Source organism: Tachysurus fulvidraco, chromosome 1, assembly GCF_022655615.1.
Source record: "Tachysurus fulvidraco isolate hzauxx_2018 chromosome 1, HZAU_PFXX_2.0, whole genome shotgun sequence".
Lineage (NCBI taxonomy): Eukaryota > Metazoa > Chordata > Actinopteri > Siluriformes > Bagridae > Tachysurus > Tachysurus fulvidraco.
In genome coordinates, this window is record NC_062518.1 from 38406798 (window position 1) to 38425624 (window position 18827).

Below are 18827 nucleotides of genomic sequence, written 5' to 3' on the forward strand. Positions count from 1 at the left end.
AGACAGAGAGGAAGCTTCTGAAAAGATATCACATGATACAAAATGAAAATCAAAGTGTTGACTCCGACAAAGAAGCTTCTAGCGTCGTCTTACGATACACTTTCTCTTCAGGGAAAATGCTTTGGTGTGTGACTCTTATTCTTGTCAGCTTTATCACATCTCAATCAGGTATGAAATCTCAGTGTGTGTGTGTGTGTGTGTGTGTGTGTGTGTGTGTGTGTGTGTGTGTGTATGGAGTGACAATATTAAAAATGATACCGTTTACTTGAAGGCACAATGTATGTCACATTTTAAATAGAAAAACAAAGTTCATCTGTAGTTGAATTTCATGTCTTTCAAGTTACAACCCTGAGATATTTTAATCTCAATAGAAATTCACCATTTGCTATTTAACTTCCTCTGTCACGTACAGAACCTAACAAAACTTAAATGTGATCGCAATTCCCTTTGCATTTGAATTTCCAACATCTGCACCTTGGGGGGAGGGGGTTTAGTATTATGTGACGTCATTCACGGTCAAGCAACTCGTGGTCAGTGAACAGGACAGAACACGTGTGAATTATTTCTCTACCGATTACCTCTTACTGTAAAGACATATAATTTTAGTTAGGTTAAGTGAGTTTGTGGTCTTAACAAATAGCAACAATAATAATGTTGTTTTCACCAAAATCAGAGAAGTGAATAAAAGGCTTTCTGTCTGTATTTAATAACAGAAAAGTTCTCAACAAAATCTAAATGTTTGTTCTCCAATAAAAACCTGATTAGCTGCACTGTAAGGGGTGGAAGTATAATCTCTCTGCATTGTAACCAGTTCTCTATATCTCTCTGAAATGGGTTGTACAAATGCACACAGAAAGAAAAGTCTAAACTTTCAATATTAGTTTCACAATTTTACACAATTTATAATATATTAATACACAATTATTCACCTCAAGATTGAATTTTAGTCTAAAAACTTGTTTCTGGGATAAATCTCATTTAAGTTAACTTTCTAAGCCTTTGTAGGAAGAGGAGTAGATGAATACATTATAATAGGGTTTGGGTAAACTGCTTGTAAAAGATTTAATACAACTCGATTTGTATATTTTCTATCACAAAAGTAATGGGAAAACCTCAGAGTACTTTATCTTTAACCATTAGTTACCGACAGACAATATACTGTTTTAAGAAAATAGCACACTGCTAGGCACGGGCAAGAGTAAAAAGGTTCACAATTTATTTGTTCTGTTGTGAAACAGAACCCAACGCTCCTCATGTAGCATGAGAGAGGAAGGGCTCTGATCATTCATTATACTGTGATTTTATAGACATGATTCAAACAGAGAAAAAGGAAGGAAAACTTCCTCAATCATTGGCTAGATGTACAACGACTGATTGTCTCCTGATCAGGAGAATCTTACCCTTACCGAGGTCTGCATAGAGTTGTTTATGAGCCAACTCGTCTCCAGCTCATTCTGACCCTCTAATATTTTATACAAACAATCTCTGGTAATAACAATTTCTAGTCACTACCAACATCTGGTCCTGCACACAGAAGGTCAGAACTTCACAAACAGCTTCTTAGTAAAAATGTCCATCACAATACCAAAAATAATGATTATTTTGGAGAAAGGACTTTAACCATTTTAATTTTAAACAACATTTATCATGTTGAAATCAATTGCATTTATTCCCCATCTCCATGTTTTAAATCAGATCCTCTTTTGTAATGTTTTGACACTTATTCTTCCATATTAATTTAAAATTTACTCTATTTATTAATTTTTTCATACCTTTTTATGGTAAGGAGAAGTCTGGGTAAATGATCCTGGATAAAATATCCATCTTAGACAGAACGATCCTCCCAAAAATTGTAAGATGTCTCTGCAGCCATCTGTTAAAATTTATTTACATTTATCTATATTATCCATGTATTTTTATCCGTTATATATTTTTAGATATAATGATTCCCAAATACTTTACTTCCTTCTTAATTTGAATGTTGTATAAAGACTTTAGTGAGCAGTTATGTAGAGTTTACATCTCACATATGACTGCTCCGGGTGTGTGTTCACGGTGTGTGTGTGTTCACTGCTGTGTGTGTGCACTTTGGATGGATCAAATGCAGAGAACGAATTCTGACTATGGGTCACCATACTTAGCCATATGTCACGTCACTTTTTCACTTTCAGATTCAACATTAAACCTGAATTTTTTATTAGTATGGGATAGCAGTTCTGCAACCATTATAAATAATAGAGGTGAGCTACCACAATCTTTACAAATTCCTCTTTTAATTAGAAATCTTGGACAGGTTCAATAACCCAGAGCTACAGAGCTATTGATATCATTATATAACTTCTTTATGAAATTAATAAAACACACAGAGCTAAAGAGTAAATAAAAACTGCACATATTCTGAATATTGAATTATGTGGCTGTTTTTACAAAGACAAGTAGGAAACGCCATTGCAAATATTATTTGCCATTCCTTTTTAATATTGTCCACAAAATTCTTCCAGATACTGCACACATTAACAAACTTCAAGCCACACCGACTGCATGTAGAAACACTCTGCAATCTGAGAAAACATCAGAACCACTGCAATAAACTGAAAACACAGAATACGTTGTTGATAAGGAAATGGAAATGTTTTAAAAGAACATGTGATATCAAGTTGCCTTCAAGTAGTATACCTGTATAATTATTATACATCCCATTTCTGAAGTGATAATATAAGCATCATGTGTAAATGCTTTGTTGTTGTAAAGAACATGAAACCTGCACAACGCCAGGTTTATTCATACATATTTTCTTCTCTTTTATAAATTTTATATTTAACAACAAAGCACAGATTATTTAGGTATCTTGCTAACGATAAAGGAATTTTCTTGCTTATATACATAAATAAATATGACTAAAACATCCACCACTAACAATAAAATAGTTTAAGTAAGATTAACCTGTTCATATAAAGTGCATGTGTGCAACCTTGTTCAAACAGTGCAAGACAAAAACAGTGCAAGACCTGAGACAGTGTAAACAGACAATACACTTCCTAGTGGGGAAATTCTTACTTACAATAATTCCTATAGCACCTGAAGACAGCATAACTACTTTGCAGAGCATTTTATTTATTTTACTTCAGTTCTAACAGTTTAATTTAGTATTATCAGTCTTAGTCATACTGTGTTCATGTAAGTTGTTCGTAATGCAAATTCATAATATTAAAGTAATATAAATACAGGGTACCCTACAACCTCTATTTCCTCTTCCTATGTCCTTTTTTTATCCCATGTGGCACCATGTGATGTAATAGTTCAAGTTACAGAGTCACATTTTCCCCATTCACATGTTTAATTTGAATTATGATTAGTTGTAAACTTTTGTAAACAAATGTTTTTTTCTAAATTAATTTGTTGATTTATATCTATTTTACATCAGAACATCATTCATCCTCCAGAACAGTGTGACTCTGATAAGTGACTGTTGGAAACTACTAACATGTATTTAACTTTAATGTTTGCCATAAATTACCTGTATTTCTTTAATGTGACCTTAAATGTTTTTTGTAATAAATAAATACTATAGATTTTTTGTGACAGTGTTTTTCTGTAAAAATATGTAAAAACAATGTATACAATTAAATAAAGTCAGTCATGTTACATGCACAGAATATAGTGATATATTGTATTTGCTCTTTTTTTCACCACAATACAGAGAGTTTACAGGTTATTGGTCCAGAAGCTCCTCTTGTTGCTGTAGCTGGTGAAGATCTGGTTCTGCCCTGTTTTATCAAACCCAACACCAGTGCTGTGGACATGACAGTGGAGTGGTTCAAACTCGATGTAAAGGACTCATTAGTGCATCTCTATAGGGATCATGAAGACAAAAATGAAGGTCAGGCTCAGTCCTATACAGGAAGAACATCACTGTATAAAGAGGAGCTACAGAAAGGCAACACTTCACTCAAACTCTCAGATCTCAGAGTCTCTGATGAAGGAGAATATAAGTGTCTTGTTGAGGACAAATCCTTGTATGATGACATCACTGTGAAGGTCATTGTAGAGGGTAAGATCAATTTCTGTGATGAAGGTTTCACAAAATTTCAGAAAAACTAAATTTTATGTTTTATTGTTACTGATGTTTTCTTTTCTAGTTGATGTTTAATACTGTCTGTTTGCATCATTAAAATCTAATATTATTTTTTGCCTTTATTGACTGTAGCTCAGGGAAGCCACCCAGTGATAATGATGGAGAGTTTTGATAACTCAGGAGGGATTAATCTAGTGTGTGAGTCCAGAGGCTGGAACCCTGAACCTTATGTTCTGTGGCTGGACAGAGAAGGAGACAATCTGACTGCTGAAGATACACAGATACACAGAGACACTGAGGGCTTCAGTGTGAAAAGCCGCATCACTGTTTATGATTATAGCGACTCTAACAGGTTTTACTGCAGACTCCAGCAAAAACATCACATGATGGAGACAGACATTATCATCAATAGTAAGTGTCTGTGAATATAAAACTTTTATACTCAAGTTAGATTGTTACATTCTACTGTAATCATTACAGATTAAGGTAATAAATAATGACACATGAACTTGATGAACACCATTTACACACCTGAACTTACATGTTATTTTTATATTAACTATTAACAATAACTGCAGCACTGTTGTGTGTAATAATACTGTCATGATCAGCACACCTGCCTCACCTCCGCACCCACAACGGAGAGAATCGTTTCCGGAATACTAAGCGCTCCCGGACTACACTTCCCAATACACCCCGCTCAACCAGAAAAATTCTGAGCGTTTTTCTGATTGTTGTTGGGTATTCGCGTGAAATAATAAGGCCATACACCGAGTACCAAACAGGTTGCTTTTACTGAACATTAACAACATGTGCAACTTCACTTCTTCTCTCCTGCTACCCCTCTAGCTATCACACACTAGCTCCATCTAGTGTACATCTATTAATTAGCAATGTAATGAGAACACAACAATTGTTTTTCCGATTGTTTTGACTTTGTTTCTGTTACCTGTCTCTCTGATTGTTTGCTGCCTGCCCTGACCTTCTGCCTGTCCCTCGATTTCGATTTTGCCATTTCTCTGATATTGTGTTTGCCGTGCTTGACCCTGCCTGTCTGTTCTGTCGATATTAATAAATACGCTGCAAATGGATCCATACGACTCCGCTTCGTTACAGAAGACTTTGCCACCGAGCGATCCAGCAGCCGTCTCTCAGCTTGGCACCCAGCTCTCCGCTCAAGCCCAGCAGCTTGCCGGACACCACCGGCACTGGCGCCCCTTCCGCCGGCCGATCCAATTGCGACTCCAGCTGTCACCAGCTCGCGGCTCGCGTTTCCGGAAAAGTTTAACGGAGGTCCTGGAAAATGCAGAGGTTTCTTAATGCAGTGCCAGTATCCGACCGCCGGTAGCCGCGTAGCGTTTGTATGCACGCTCCTCACCGGGAAAGCGTGAAAACTTCCTCTCCCAATTCCGCGCTGTCTTCGAGCACTCCGCCACGGGCGAAAGCACAGAGGGGCGTTTGTTGGCCGTATCTCAGGGCGATCGTCCCGCCACTGAGTACGCGCTGACATTCCGTACGCTCGCCGCCGAGACAGGTTGGGAGGAGCGACCCCTGAAGGTGATCTACCGCAAAGGGCTGCATCCGGATCTACAAGCCGAGCTCGCCTGCCGTGATGAAGGGAGAGATTTGACGGAGTTCATTGACCTGTCCATCCGCATTGACAATTTGATGCAGACACGTCCATGCAGCTCGACGCCACGCACCTCACACCTGAGGAGAAAGCAAGACGCTTCTGCTTCCAACTCTGCCTCTATTGCGGAGAAGCCAGACACAGACTGGCCGCCTGCCCCAACAAGCCACCCGGCAGACGGAACACATCGGTGAGTTCTGACCCGCTCATTCCTCAATCTTCAAACTGCGCGGTGGTGCAAGTACAAGTTGAAATACAGGGGAAAATGATTAATCTGTCCGCGCTAATCGATTCCGGCGCCACGGGTAATTTCATGTCAAGGGAGTTTGTGCAAGCTTATGACGTGCCGGTAACCCCGTGTGCTTTTCCTTTGGCAGTGGAGGCGGTAGACAGCAGGCCGCTCACCACCAAGAATACCTGCCTTTCCCCATCATCCTCTCCCCGCGTCACACCCTCATCCTAGGCTTCCCCTGGCTCCAACTTCACAACCTCGTCATCTCTTGGAGAGACCTGCACATATCAAGCTGAGGCGAAGCATGCCACCGACACCAGCCACTCCCTACGGAAACCCCACGACCCAGCACCACGCTTTCCGTATGCTCCACCTCCACCACCTCTAAACTCCCAGCGGAGTACCAAGACCTGACGGAAGCCTTCAGCAAAACTCGGGCCACCGAACTGCCACCGCACCGTGTGACTGCGCCATAGAGCTTCTGCCTGGATCCACTCCGCCCAGAGGGAGAATCTTTTCGCTGTCGCAGCCAGAGACGGCAGCCATGAAAGCTTACATCGAGGAGGAGCTCCAGAAGGGCTTCATCCGACCCTCCGTCTCCCCGGCATCCTCCGGGTTCTTCTTCGTGAAGAAAAAAGATGGAGGCCTCCGCCCATGCATTGACTACCGGGCGCTGAACGACATGACAGTCAAGTTCCGGTATCCTCTTCCGCCTTTTCGACCCAATCAGGCCATTATGAATATTTAGTCATGCCGTTCGGCCTTTCGAACAGTCCCACTGTGTTCCAGTCATTCATTAATGACGTGTTCCGCGACATGCTGGACCGCTGGGTGGTCGTATACATCGACGACATCCTTATATATTCAGAAACCATGGAGGAACACATCTGGCACGTGCGGGCAGTCCTTAAACGCCTCATCCAACACCGTCTGTACGCCAAGGCCGAAAAATGCGTTTCGTGGTTTCAGCACGATTGCGGCCCCGCTCACCTCCATGACCAAAAAAGCCTCCACTCGGCTTACCTGGTGCCTTGAAGCTATAACGGCATTCCGGCGCTTGAAAGTGAGCTTCACCTCAGCTCCCATCCTCCACCATCCGGATCCAGACCGGCTGTTCATAGTAGAGGTGGACGCCTCTAATAAGGGGGTGGGGGCCGTACTGTCTCAACGCCAGGGCCCGGCCAACAAGATGTTTCCGTGTGCATACTTTTCACGCAAGCTATCTCCGACGGAACGCAACTACGACGTGGGGGACCGAGAGCTGCTAGCCATGAAGGTAGCATTCGAGGAGTGGCGGCACTGGCTAGAGGGCGCGGTACACCCGTTCACCGTGCTCACCGACCACCAGAACTTGGAATACCTTCGCGCCGCCAAACGCCTGAATCCCCGTCAATCGAGGTGGGCCATGTTCTTCACGAGGTTCCGATTCACGGTGACCTACAGGCCAGGGACCAAGAATATCAAGGCCGATGCTCTGTCCCGCATGTTCTGTGAACCCGGCCCAGACGCAAGCCCCGAGCCCATCATCTCCGAAGCCCACATCCTCGCGCCCATCCAGTGGGACATCATGACTGAAATAACCCAGGCCAACGCCCACACACCACCACCTGCCAACTGCTCTCCATCCCGGACCTATGTGCCCGAGAACTGGCGCACAAACCTCCTGGAGCTCCTACATTCCAACCCCAGCGCCGGCCATCCCGGCGTCACAGGCACAATACACCTGGCTCAGAACCAGTTTTGGTGGCCGACTCTAGCCACAGACGTGCGCGAATTCGTCCGAGCCTGTACGATCTGCAATACCTCTAAGCCCTCTCATCAGCTCCCCGTGGGCTTACTGCTTCCCCTGCCCAAGCCTCAATGCCCCTGGTCCCACATTGCAATGAATTTTGTCACCGACCTTCCCCGTTCCAACAACCACACGGTTATCCTCACCGTGATTGACCGGTTCTCCAAAGCCTGCTGTCTGATCCCCATGCCGAAACTGCCCACAGCCTTCGGGACCGCGGAGACATTGTGCAACTTTGTCTTCCGGTACTATGGCCTGCCCGAGGATATCGTGTCCGACCGCGGCCCCCAGTTCACCTCACGAGTCTGGGCGGCATTCTTCAAACAGCTCAACGTGAACATCAGTCTCACCTCAGGGTACCACCGCAAGCCAACGGACAGACGGAACGGCTGAACCAAGACCTCGTCTGGTTTCTACACTCTTACTGCCACAATAACCAGACTGACTGGAGCACATACTTGATGTGGGCTGAGTATGCTCAGAATTCTCTCCACAAACCCGCCACAGGCCTAACCCCGTTCCAGTGCGTACTGGGATTTCAGCCTCCTTTGTTCCCCTGGTCCGACACACCCTCTGACTTACCGGCCATTGACGAGTGTTTTCGTCGCAGCGGGGACACATGGAGCGCGGCACACCGGCAGCTACAGCGAGCCATTCGCAGGCAAAAAACACAGGCCGACAGACGCCGCCGTGAGCACCCCGACTACCAACCCAGACAGTGGGTCTGGCTATCCACCCGCGACCTCCGCCTCCGGCTGCCCTGTTGTAAGCTCAGCCCACGGTTTGGGGGTCCATTCCAAATCATCAGACGGATTAATCCGGTCTCCTACCGCCTGGCACTGCCCCCGTCATACCGCGTATCTCCCACCTTTCACGCCTCGCTGCTGAAACCCTCGGAGGGACCACCGAGAGACCCAGAAACCTCAGCTGAACCACCAGCACCCCTCTTGGTCGACGGGGGAGAGGCATACCAGGTCCACGAATTGCTGGACTCCAGGCGCCGATGGGGCCGCCTGGAATACCTAGCTGACTGGGTGGGGTACAGCCTGGAAGAGCACTCCTGGGTCAAGGCAGGGGACATCCTGGACCCTTCACTCACCGCGGACTTCCACCTACGACACCCGGACAGGCCCGTGGAAGACCTCAATGTCGCACACGTCCTCGCGTCGGGAGCCACTCGCAGGGAGGGGGCTCTGTCATGATCAGCAAACCTGCCTCACCTCCGCACCCACAATGGAGAGAATCGTCTCCGGAATACTAAGCGCTCCCGGTCCCCTTAAATAAGGAAACAAACTTGATCCCATTGCGAAGTCTCAACTTGCTTCCGCAGTCATTCTGAGCGTTTTTCTGATTGTTTGTTCCGATTGTTTTGACTTTGTTTCTGTTACCTGTCTCTCTTATTGTTTGCTGGCTGCCCTCGATTTCGATTTTGCCATTTCTCTGATATTGTGTTTGCCGTGCATGACCCTGCCTGTCTGTTCTGTCGATATTAATAAATAAGCTGCAAATGGATCCATACGACTCCGCTTCGTTACAAATACACAATGTACCTATAAATTAATTGAATGGTTTAAAATATGTTATGTGTTAAATGTGGTTTATTTTAGGTAAAGTCTTTGGTGCTTGGAAGTGGATTGTTGGGATTTCAGTTTCAGCATGTCTTATTGCTGTTGGATTGATCATAACTGCAGTTGTTTGTCACAAGAAAGGTAAAATTAAATTAACTTTATTTAATAACACCACAACATTAAGTTATACTGCAGATTATAAAACAGCCATTTAAGACTTAACATAATTAATTGCAATAGAACTTTTTACACTGTCCATAAATTTACAATGGATATAAAAAGACTTTTATCCTCATTGTGAAATTGTAAAAGTTTAAAAATTAAGAAAAAACAAATAGTAAAACTTAAATACATAATAATAATTTAAGTTACAAGAACCAGTTTGCATATGTTTTATATTTGGGTATTTGGCTATCTTCAGAATAAACCAATCACCTTCAATCTCCTTTTAAAAAGTAATTATCATAAAGCTGTCATCAATTAAATTATTCTGATTAATTAAAGATCAGCTGGATTTTTTCATATCACTAAGAACAGGATTTCCCTCCAGAAATGTGTAAATAGTCAAGACACAAAAGCTTACCAAGGAGGCTGCTAAGAGACATGCAGCAACATTAGAGGAGCTGCAGGAATATATGATGTGAATATATAAGTACTGATTACTCTCTTAATGGTTTATTTTAGTTTATCTTTTTACATCACATCACAAATCTGTCATTTTAACTGGGGTGTATAGACTTTTTATTCCCATTATATTAGCAGAAAATTACAATCCACAATCGATAAACATTGTAATGCCAGATGTCCAGTAGAGGACATAAGAGGACATAAAATGATGATAGTGTAGGCACAAGTAAATGCTGCTAAAAATAAATCACTTCTAAACAGAGCAGAGGAACAGATCAAATCTACTCGTAAAAAATATCTAATTAAAAAAATAAAAACACATTGAGGGACTTCTTTAATTTAATAATTCTTTTATTAATATTTTGATATTTTTTCTAACATCTACTAATTTACTGTGTCACACTCTATACATTTTATAGCTTAACCACAACACAGCCACCAATCTGTCAGTCACTTGTGTAATCTGCAATATTTTGTGTTGTCAATGTTTCAGTGCATAATCATTTTTGATTCATTTATATATAGATTTTCCACAAAATATTTCAAAGCAAAAATTGTTTCATCAAATCTTTTTTTATCCACAGAGATGCAGAAGCAGACTATTATCTCTCTAAAAGGTGAGAGATAATTTTTTGTGCTTTTAAGATCATACCCATGATGTAACTGAGCAAGTTAAATAGTGAAAGGTGTCTTCAGTTATGTGTTCACACTAAATAAAAGTACACAAAGGTATCTGGGAAGTTTGTGAGGTTGTTTAGGCTGCTGTAGTGATGTAGATTTCACACAAAAAGTGTTTGAAACGGGTTTAAGACAGTGTTAACTGTTTACTGAAATTATTATAAGTTATAGTTGATGGATCTGAAATATGAGTTTTTGCAAGCAGAAAATTTTGACACTTGGAGAATATAGAATGTAATGAATATAAATTTTATTAACACTTTAGTTTTAGATCATTAACATGATTTGTCTGGCAGTCATATGGGCTTCATAAAATCAATAAGAATGCTCTATATTAGATATATACCACAGTATAGGGCAAAATTGTGTTCATCTGCCTTCTGTGAGGGTTATTAATGATATCTACTTCTTACAAGATCATGGAACTGAATGGTCAGTACATTTGTACACATTTTAATGGAGCTCTAGTCTAATACAGATTTTTATCTATGAAGCACACATGTCAGACTAATGAATGATTTTAATGTCATTAAGTAATAATACATATATTCACTTTTATGAGGTTGTTCCTACAGGAGCAGTTGGTTTTGGATCATTTTTGGATCATCAATTATCTTTAAAATAATATATGTACTCATATTTGTTTGTCAAATTAAATTTTGTTCGAACATATGAATCTGTTATATGTGACGTGCAAAAACAAAGGACTCAGTAAGGGGGCAAATACTTCCCTTGTATGCAAGTTAGTGGATTACATTATTTTGTAGAATAATATTACATGTAGGTGAGCACAATGTCTTAGACACAACATTTCTGCTGTCAGCTCTTCAACTATATCTGACTAATAAGTGTAATATTAACATTTTAATATTGTCTGTTTTCAGAGAGGCAGATACAGAGGCTGGAAGCTGGTAATTATACCTGAACTTCTTAACTATTTTATACAGTGTCTGAAACACTGTGAGTTGAGATCATGAGTTTCTGTCATCAGCACTGCATGTTATACTGCTGCTTTTAATGCTGAGACTTCACCAGGAGTGACTGTGGTTATAAGAAATCTGATGGTGAATGAGCTACACCTTTACCTAGACTGCTGAGCTACATGTACATCATAGGCAGCATCAATAATTTTCCTCCATAAAAATAGGTTTTGTTGAGTGTAAACATTGACCACAGTTTACTACTATAATTTTAGTTGATACCTTACATTTAATATTTTTAATTATTTTGATTAAAATGATGAAGTATGTGAGCTAGCATTTTATACATTTGTTTATGTGGTTTCAAACAAATTTCTTTAAATGAATGTGTTTAATCAAATCTGTTTTATCTTCAGAAATGAGGAAGGAGAACACAGTTGAGAGATTTTTTTGTCCTTTTCAGAACATATTGATTGAAAAAATTATAGATAGAGCATCTATGAAATGATCAACAGACTCCAACCTCCAACAGAAAGATAATTAAAATGTGTTAAATAGTGAGAGGTGTCTTCAGTTATGTGTTCACACTAAATAAATGTAATCACAAAGGTATCTGGGAAGTATGTTAGGTTGTTTAGGCTGCTGTAGTGATGTAGGTTTCACACAAAATGTGTTTAAAACGGGTTTAACAGATTGGGTGTGTGTGTGTATGTGTGTGGTCAGAAGTAAATAAATGACTGAGATTGACTACTACTAAAATTACATTCCGTAATCTACAGCCATTGTAATGGCAGATGATCCACTAGAGCAGGAGTCTTCAATCTTATACACAAAGGTCTGGTGTGGCTGCAGTCTTTTAAAGCGGACAAATAAGAGGCATTGCTTGATATCTGAGACTGGATATGAGCTGATTAATGTGGAGTCAGTTGTGTCTGAAAGCCTGCAGCCACATCAACACTTTGTGGGTAAGATTGAAGAGCCCTGCACTAGAGGAAAGGGTAATGTCATTTTAAGGTCATCTGCATAGTGCTTTTAAAAAACATTCATAAGCATAGCATAAATATTTTATAAAGCAGTGTCAAATTTCTTTGTCAAAACTGAAAGAAAGAAACAAATCAGATCAACTAATTAAATCTGGTTTCTACACACACACTTTTTGAATAGAAGAAAATAATGTATTAAACAGTATCTATCAAGTTTCTAAGTAGATCTCTAGTATTAATATTTTTCTCTTTTCAGAACTGCAGAGACTGAGTGTGGAATACGGTAATTACACCTGATTTTGTGAAAATTTAGGATTTTCTGTGAGTGTAATATTTACAGTTCCCTCCAAATGTGTTGGGTTGTAAAGTCAATCCCCGGGCGCCGCAACATAAATGGCTACCCACTGCTCCGGGTGTGTGTTCACAATGTGTGTGTTCACTGCTGTGTGTGTGCACTTTGGATGGTTAAATGCAGAGAACAAATTCTGAGTATGGGTCACCATACTTAGCCGTATGTCACGTCACATCATCATCATCACATCATTGTATTTTGCTCTACACTGAACACTGGTTTGAGATCAACATGTGAACATGCAACAATAGATCTGTCAGCAACGTGGGAATAAAACAGACCCAAATGCAGGATAGCATAAAATAAACAGGTTTTAATAACTAAAACATGAAACAAAGACACAGACGACAACCAAAGACACCAGAGGATTCTGTGCTACTCGAGGCAACACGGCACAGTTAAATAGATAAGACACATGAGGAACAGGTGTGCAGAGACGGGGAGGAGTAAACAAGGAAGGGGCAGACACGTGACAGGGAACAAAAACAAGAACACATGGCCAAAGTCCAGGCTGAGTCCTGACAAGTTCAGATTTTCATCCTCCTGGCATTTATAGCTAGATGTGTTAAACAACTCAGAAAATGGCACTTTTTGTCTGAACCTGTGTCTTTACAAGTGATAGAAATGATTGAAATTTGACTGATACGTGTTCCTTGTTGCCAAAAAGTGCCCTGTTAGATTGATTCACAATGAAGCACAGAGATGAGCTACAAAAGTGATGGAATGGAAGAAAGGATCTGCTCATGATCCAAAACATATGAGTTCATCTGTGAAAAATAGTATCATGACTTGGGCTTTCATGGCTGCTTCTGCAACAGGTGCACTAATCTTTATTAATGATGTAACTCAGGATGGTAACAGCAGAATGAATTCAGATGTTTACATTCTGTCTGCCAATTTACAGAGAAATTCATATTGGAAGGAACTTCAACATTCAGCAAGACAAAGACCCAAAACACACTGCCAGCAAAATACTGGACTTAATCAGGGGGAAAAGTGGAAGGTTTTATATTGGCCAAGTCAAAAACCAAACCTTAACCAAACTGAGCAGCATTTCACCTCCATTTCACACCCAAAACTAACAATAACTGAAAGAAGCTGCAATATAAGTATTGAAAGCATCACAAAAAAAAATAAGGCAACAAATGAATAAAAAATGAAAATTTTAGTATTTTTTTGTACATTAGTGTATATATTATGATGTTGTGTTTGTTTAATGTTACTTTATTTGGACTATATTGTCATTAAACTACATGTTTTCACAGAGTTATTAAAGAAGAAGAAGTATACAGGTAAGAATAATTCTTTACAGTTAAAGGCCCCAGATTAAATCCATCCTTACTGTAATAATACAGCACAGAACTACCCCCTTTTAGTGCTTTTGTTGCACCACATTGCTTCCACATGCTCCTCTGCTTTCAGGTGCGAATCCACACAGGATGCAAAACAAACATAGAGACAGAGACATAAGCAGGTCAAAGTCACAGCACAAACCTCATAACACAAGCAGGTAGCAACTGGTAGCCAAAGTACAATAATAGTCCACCAGCGCTGGTCTTTAATCCACCATGGTCACTATCCATATACAGGAAATAATCCACACAAGGGAAATAATCCACGGGGAAAATGGGAGAGCAAAAATAGCAAAGAACCCCAAAAAACAAACAGAAAAAGCGCCAGAGCCGAAAACCAAAACAAAGCGCAGCAGCAAAAAGAGCACGACTGATAAATAACTAGAACAGGAGGACGGTGAGAAAACTCACAGATCACGACGTAACTGTAGAGAGATCATCTGGTGAAAATCACGCAGAAACACTTAAATAGCGCTGCCGGGATTCAGAGGCTGCTGACCGGTAAGTGACGTCACCAATGACCGCCGCAAACTGGAACAACGGAGGAATCCGCTGACATCAAGATAATTCACAGATAATTTTTAACTCTCTCACTCATTTTCTACCGCTTTATCCGAACTACCTTGGGTCACGGGGAGCCTGTGCCTATCTCAGGCGTCATCGGGCATCGAGGCAGGATACACCCTGGACGGAGTGCCAACCCATCGCAGGGCACACACACACTCTCATTCACACACTACGGACAATTTTTCCCATAGATGCCAATAAACCTACCATGCATGTCTTTGGACTGGGGGAGGAAACCGGAGTACCCGGAGGAAACCCCCCGAGATTTTTTCAGTGTTCACTGAATTCACATTTAATATTTCAACATAGAAAAGTGAAATTTATCGTCCGTGTTACTCAGTGTTAGGTAAAGACAATCGAGCCTGGAGCTTGTTGTACAGTTTTGTGTCCTGACATTAAATAAGGTTTTAGTCCAAATTACAGACTTGGAGTAAGTCACTGTTCTTTCCTCTTCACTGTTTAGCTTTATGATTGGATTGAATTCAGCTTCACTGAATTCACTGAATGATGATTTAATATTTTTACCTGTTTACTCATATCACACACTGTGTGTTTCTCTCAGTGGAAGTGACTCTGGATCCTGATACAGCTCATCCATCTCTCATCCTGTCTGCTGATGGAAAACAAGTGACACGTGGAGATGAAGAACAGAATCTCGCTGATACACCACAGAGGTTTAATTATTATCCCTGTGTTCTAGGAAAGCAGAGTTTCTCCTCAGGGAGATTTTATTATGAGGTGCAGGTCAGAGGGAAAACTGAGTGGATATTAGGAGTCATGAGAGAGACCATTAACAGGAAAGCATGGATTATAGAGACTCCTCAGGATGGATTCTGGACTGTGGGACTGTGGAATGAGAATCAGTATGAAGCTCATGCTGGTCCCTCTGTCCCCCTCACACTGAGAGAGAAGGTGGAGGTTGTGGGGGTGTTTGTGGATTATGAGGAGGGTCTGGTCTCCTTTTATGATGTAAAGTCCAGATCTCTTATCTACTCTTTCACTGGTCAGTCTTTCACTGAAAATCTCTATCCATACTTCAGGCCCGGTTCAAATAATGGGGGTAAAAATTCAGCACCACTGATCATCTCTCCTGTATTTAAGACTGAATGAATTTTCACCTCACAAATATAATCATCTATTAAATGTTGAGAATAAAAAGAAACATTTTAGTTTTTTTAGTTAAATTTTAGAAACACATTTTCCCTTTTAAAATGCTGTACAGTTTATTTTAATACCTGGTTTTAATTGTAATCCTAAAGTCTGTTTGTTATGATTATAAGACATTATGATTGTGGATCTTTGTCATTACAAATCACATATAAATAAAGATCATTTACAGTTTACTCAGAGTTTTACTGCAGAATTTAATTTGATCAATAAAATGTATAAAGTTCAGCTGCTGATGTCTGTGTAGATAAAAACAAACAAAACTCTGTTTCTGCTTAAAACGTCATCAAACACAAACACAATCAGATTCATATTTTATTTAGAAATAAAAATCTCAGGTTAAAATCTCTTTATCAGCACTAATAAGCAAATGTCTAAAAGGATGGACAGCAGAGGGAGCTTCATTAATATTCATAGTGTAAGTGCTACCTGATTGGTCAGTGAAATGTTCTGACGTTTCATGTTGATGCACGTGACCGTTTTATGACTGCTGTGAAAAATCATCTTGAGGAGATCAAACTGACCAGAGCAAGAAACAGGATAAAACAGACACCGGGAAAACAGAACACTGTATTAAACACGAGTAGAACAAACAACAGCTCAGTACAGCAGTAAAATACTAGACAATATAATACTTCACGACGTAAACTAGCGTGAGCAGGATTTAAATGTCCACAAGCACCAGAAGTGACACAGTGACACGAAAGTGTTAGAGCTCTGGCTCCCTCTGGTGGTGAGGAAGTGCAATTGGAACTGTTACAATATAATAATAATAATAATAATAATAATAATAATAATAATAATAATAATAATAATAATAATAATAATAATAATAATAATAATAATAATAGTAAACAACATAGATCATAGTGCTTTTTGTATCAGGCCACACAATATTTAGATAAACAAAAATACTGAAAATATATAAATGTAATGTGATGTGTTTCTTATTACCCAGATGTGTGCTGTTAGATTGATCATTTAAACAATAGTTCTAAACATCTACATTTGGTCTCCAGTTTTACTTGTGAAGACTGAATATGTTGTTAAAAAGGAAAACATTTTATATTTCTCATCTTTTACAGACTCTATTATAATTGTGGATTCTTTGTGTTCTCTGTGTTAATGAAATGTTTTAATAACATTGGACTGTCACACACACACACACACACACACACATTAGTGGCATGATATATATATATATATATATATATATATATATATATATATATATATATATATATATATATATATATATATATATATATATATATATATATATGAGAGAGAGAGAGAGAGAGAGAGAGAGAGAGAGAGAGAGAGAGAGAGAGAGAGAGAGACTCATTATATGCTGAAATTATAATAAGTTCTGCACCCCCGCACCTGAAATTGAAACTTTAGGCAGTTAGGGAGTGTGTGTGTGTGTGTGTGTGTGTGTGTGTGTGTGTGTGTGTGTGTGTGTGTGTGTGTGTGTGTGTGTGTGTGTGTGTGTGTGTGCCAGGTTCCATAGAGGCAGATACAGAGGTGTGGACACATACATTTTGGGCACTGCGGCAAATTAAATACAGTAATACCTCGAGATATGAGTTTAATTCATTCCGTGACCTTGCTCGTATCTCAAATTGCTCGTATCTCAAAGCAATTTTCCCCATTTAAATTAATTGAAATCCCATTAATCCATTCCAGCTCGCAAAATTCCACTCCAGTTGTTTTGTTTGTGTGTTGAATATGAAAAATGTACAGTACATGTACATTTATCAATGACAGATATTGTATAAAAACATACAGTAATAAAAGAGAATGTTAAAAAATAAACTGTTTTTACTTTACGAAAGATGAGCATGGAGGTTGAGGGAGCAGTAAACAGGCGGAGGAGTTAGGAGGAATTACACTTTTACTTTCGTTCACTTACTCACTACTGTACACTCTTAATGCTACTTTACACTTAAATGGAACTTAACTAAACTTCACTAAAATTAATGAACTTAACTGAAATTCTCTTAACTGAACTTAATTGCTCCAATTTCTGTTTTCTTTACATTAATTTTGCTTAATTTTCTTCATCGCTTTTCTCTTCACTTATTTTTGCCTTTTTTGTCACTCTTTCCTCACTAGCATCTGCCGGTTGTTTTAATAAAAACCTGTCCGGTCGGCATATCGGATGCGGTGTAGTCGCACAAGTGCAAAATTTTTAACGGATCCAACGCTCTAAACGGATCCGAAAATTACGGATCCGCCGATGGTCGGGACCTCATGCTTTGTGACTCTCCATAGGAAATGAATGACTTCCGTTTTATCTGCCATCATTTGTCGTGTGCAGTGGAAAGCTGAGGCAGGGGAAACAGAGCACAAGTGGTTCTTTGGGATATTTGATTTGGCGGTGGCGGCTCGGATGCTTGTATCTCAAAAATCACTGCTCGTATCTCAAAAAATTCGTATGTCAAAGCACTCGTATCTCGAGGTATCACTGTATATGATAAATAGTCAAAATGTTTTTCTGCCTGAGAAATACAATGTGTAGCGGGAGAGCATGACAAAAGACCAAAATGAGTGAGAGCCCTGAAGATATAATAACAATTTTCAGATGTGATTCATGTGCAGAAGCAATATTTTTCCAGCTTAAAAATAGGTTTTCTTGAGTGTAAACTATAACTGCAGTTTACCAATATAATGTCAGCTGATAACTTATACAACCCGAATTCCTAAAAAGTTGGCACATTTTTTTTAAGTTTGAATAAGAAGACTTTCAAATCACATAAGCCATAACTGTATTCACAATGGAACATAGAAAACAGAACAAATGTTCAAAAAGAAAGATTTTACACTTTTATCCATTAAATGAGCTCATTTCAAATTTGATGCCTGCTACTGGTCTCAAAAAAGATGG

General features: G+C 39.8%; 1 protein-coding gene across 2 annotated transcripts; it reads left to right on the top strand.

Moving 5' to 3' along the window:
• The first annotated feature begins 50 nt into the window (after window positions 1-50).
• On the top strand, window positions 51-16110 carry LOC113663182 (butyrophilin subfamily 2 member A2-like). Of its 2 annotated transcripts, XM_047816116.1 has the most exons (9): window positions 51-168; window positions 3701-4051; window positions 4208-4486; window positions 9334-9435; window positions 10506-10538; window positions 11484-11510; window positions 12759-12785; window positions 14120-14146; window positions 15336-16110. In XM_047816116.1, the coding sequence occupies exons 1-9, from the start codon at window positions 117-119 to the stop codon at window positions 15881-15883; spliced, it is 1446 nt and encodes a 481-aa protein (XP_047672072.1). In that variant the 5' UTR covers window positions 51-116; the 3' UTR covers window positions 15884-16110. The 2 variants fall into 2 exon arrangements, with proteins under 2 accessions (XP_047672072.1, XP_047672080.1); XM_047816124.1 differs by lacking the exons at window positions 10506-10538; window positions 11484-11510.
• The last annotated feature ends 2717 nt before the right edge of the window (window positions 16111-18827 follow it).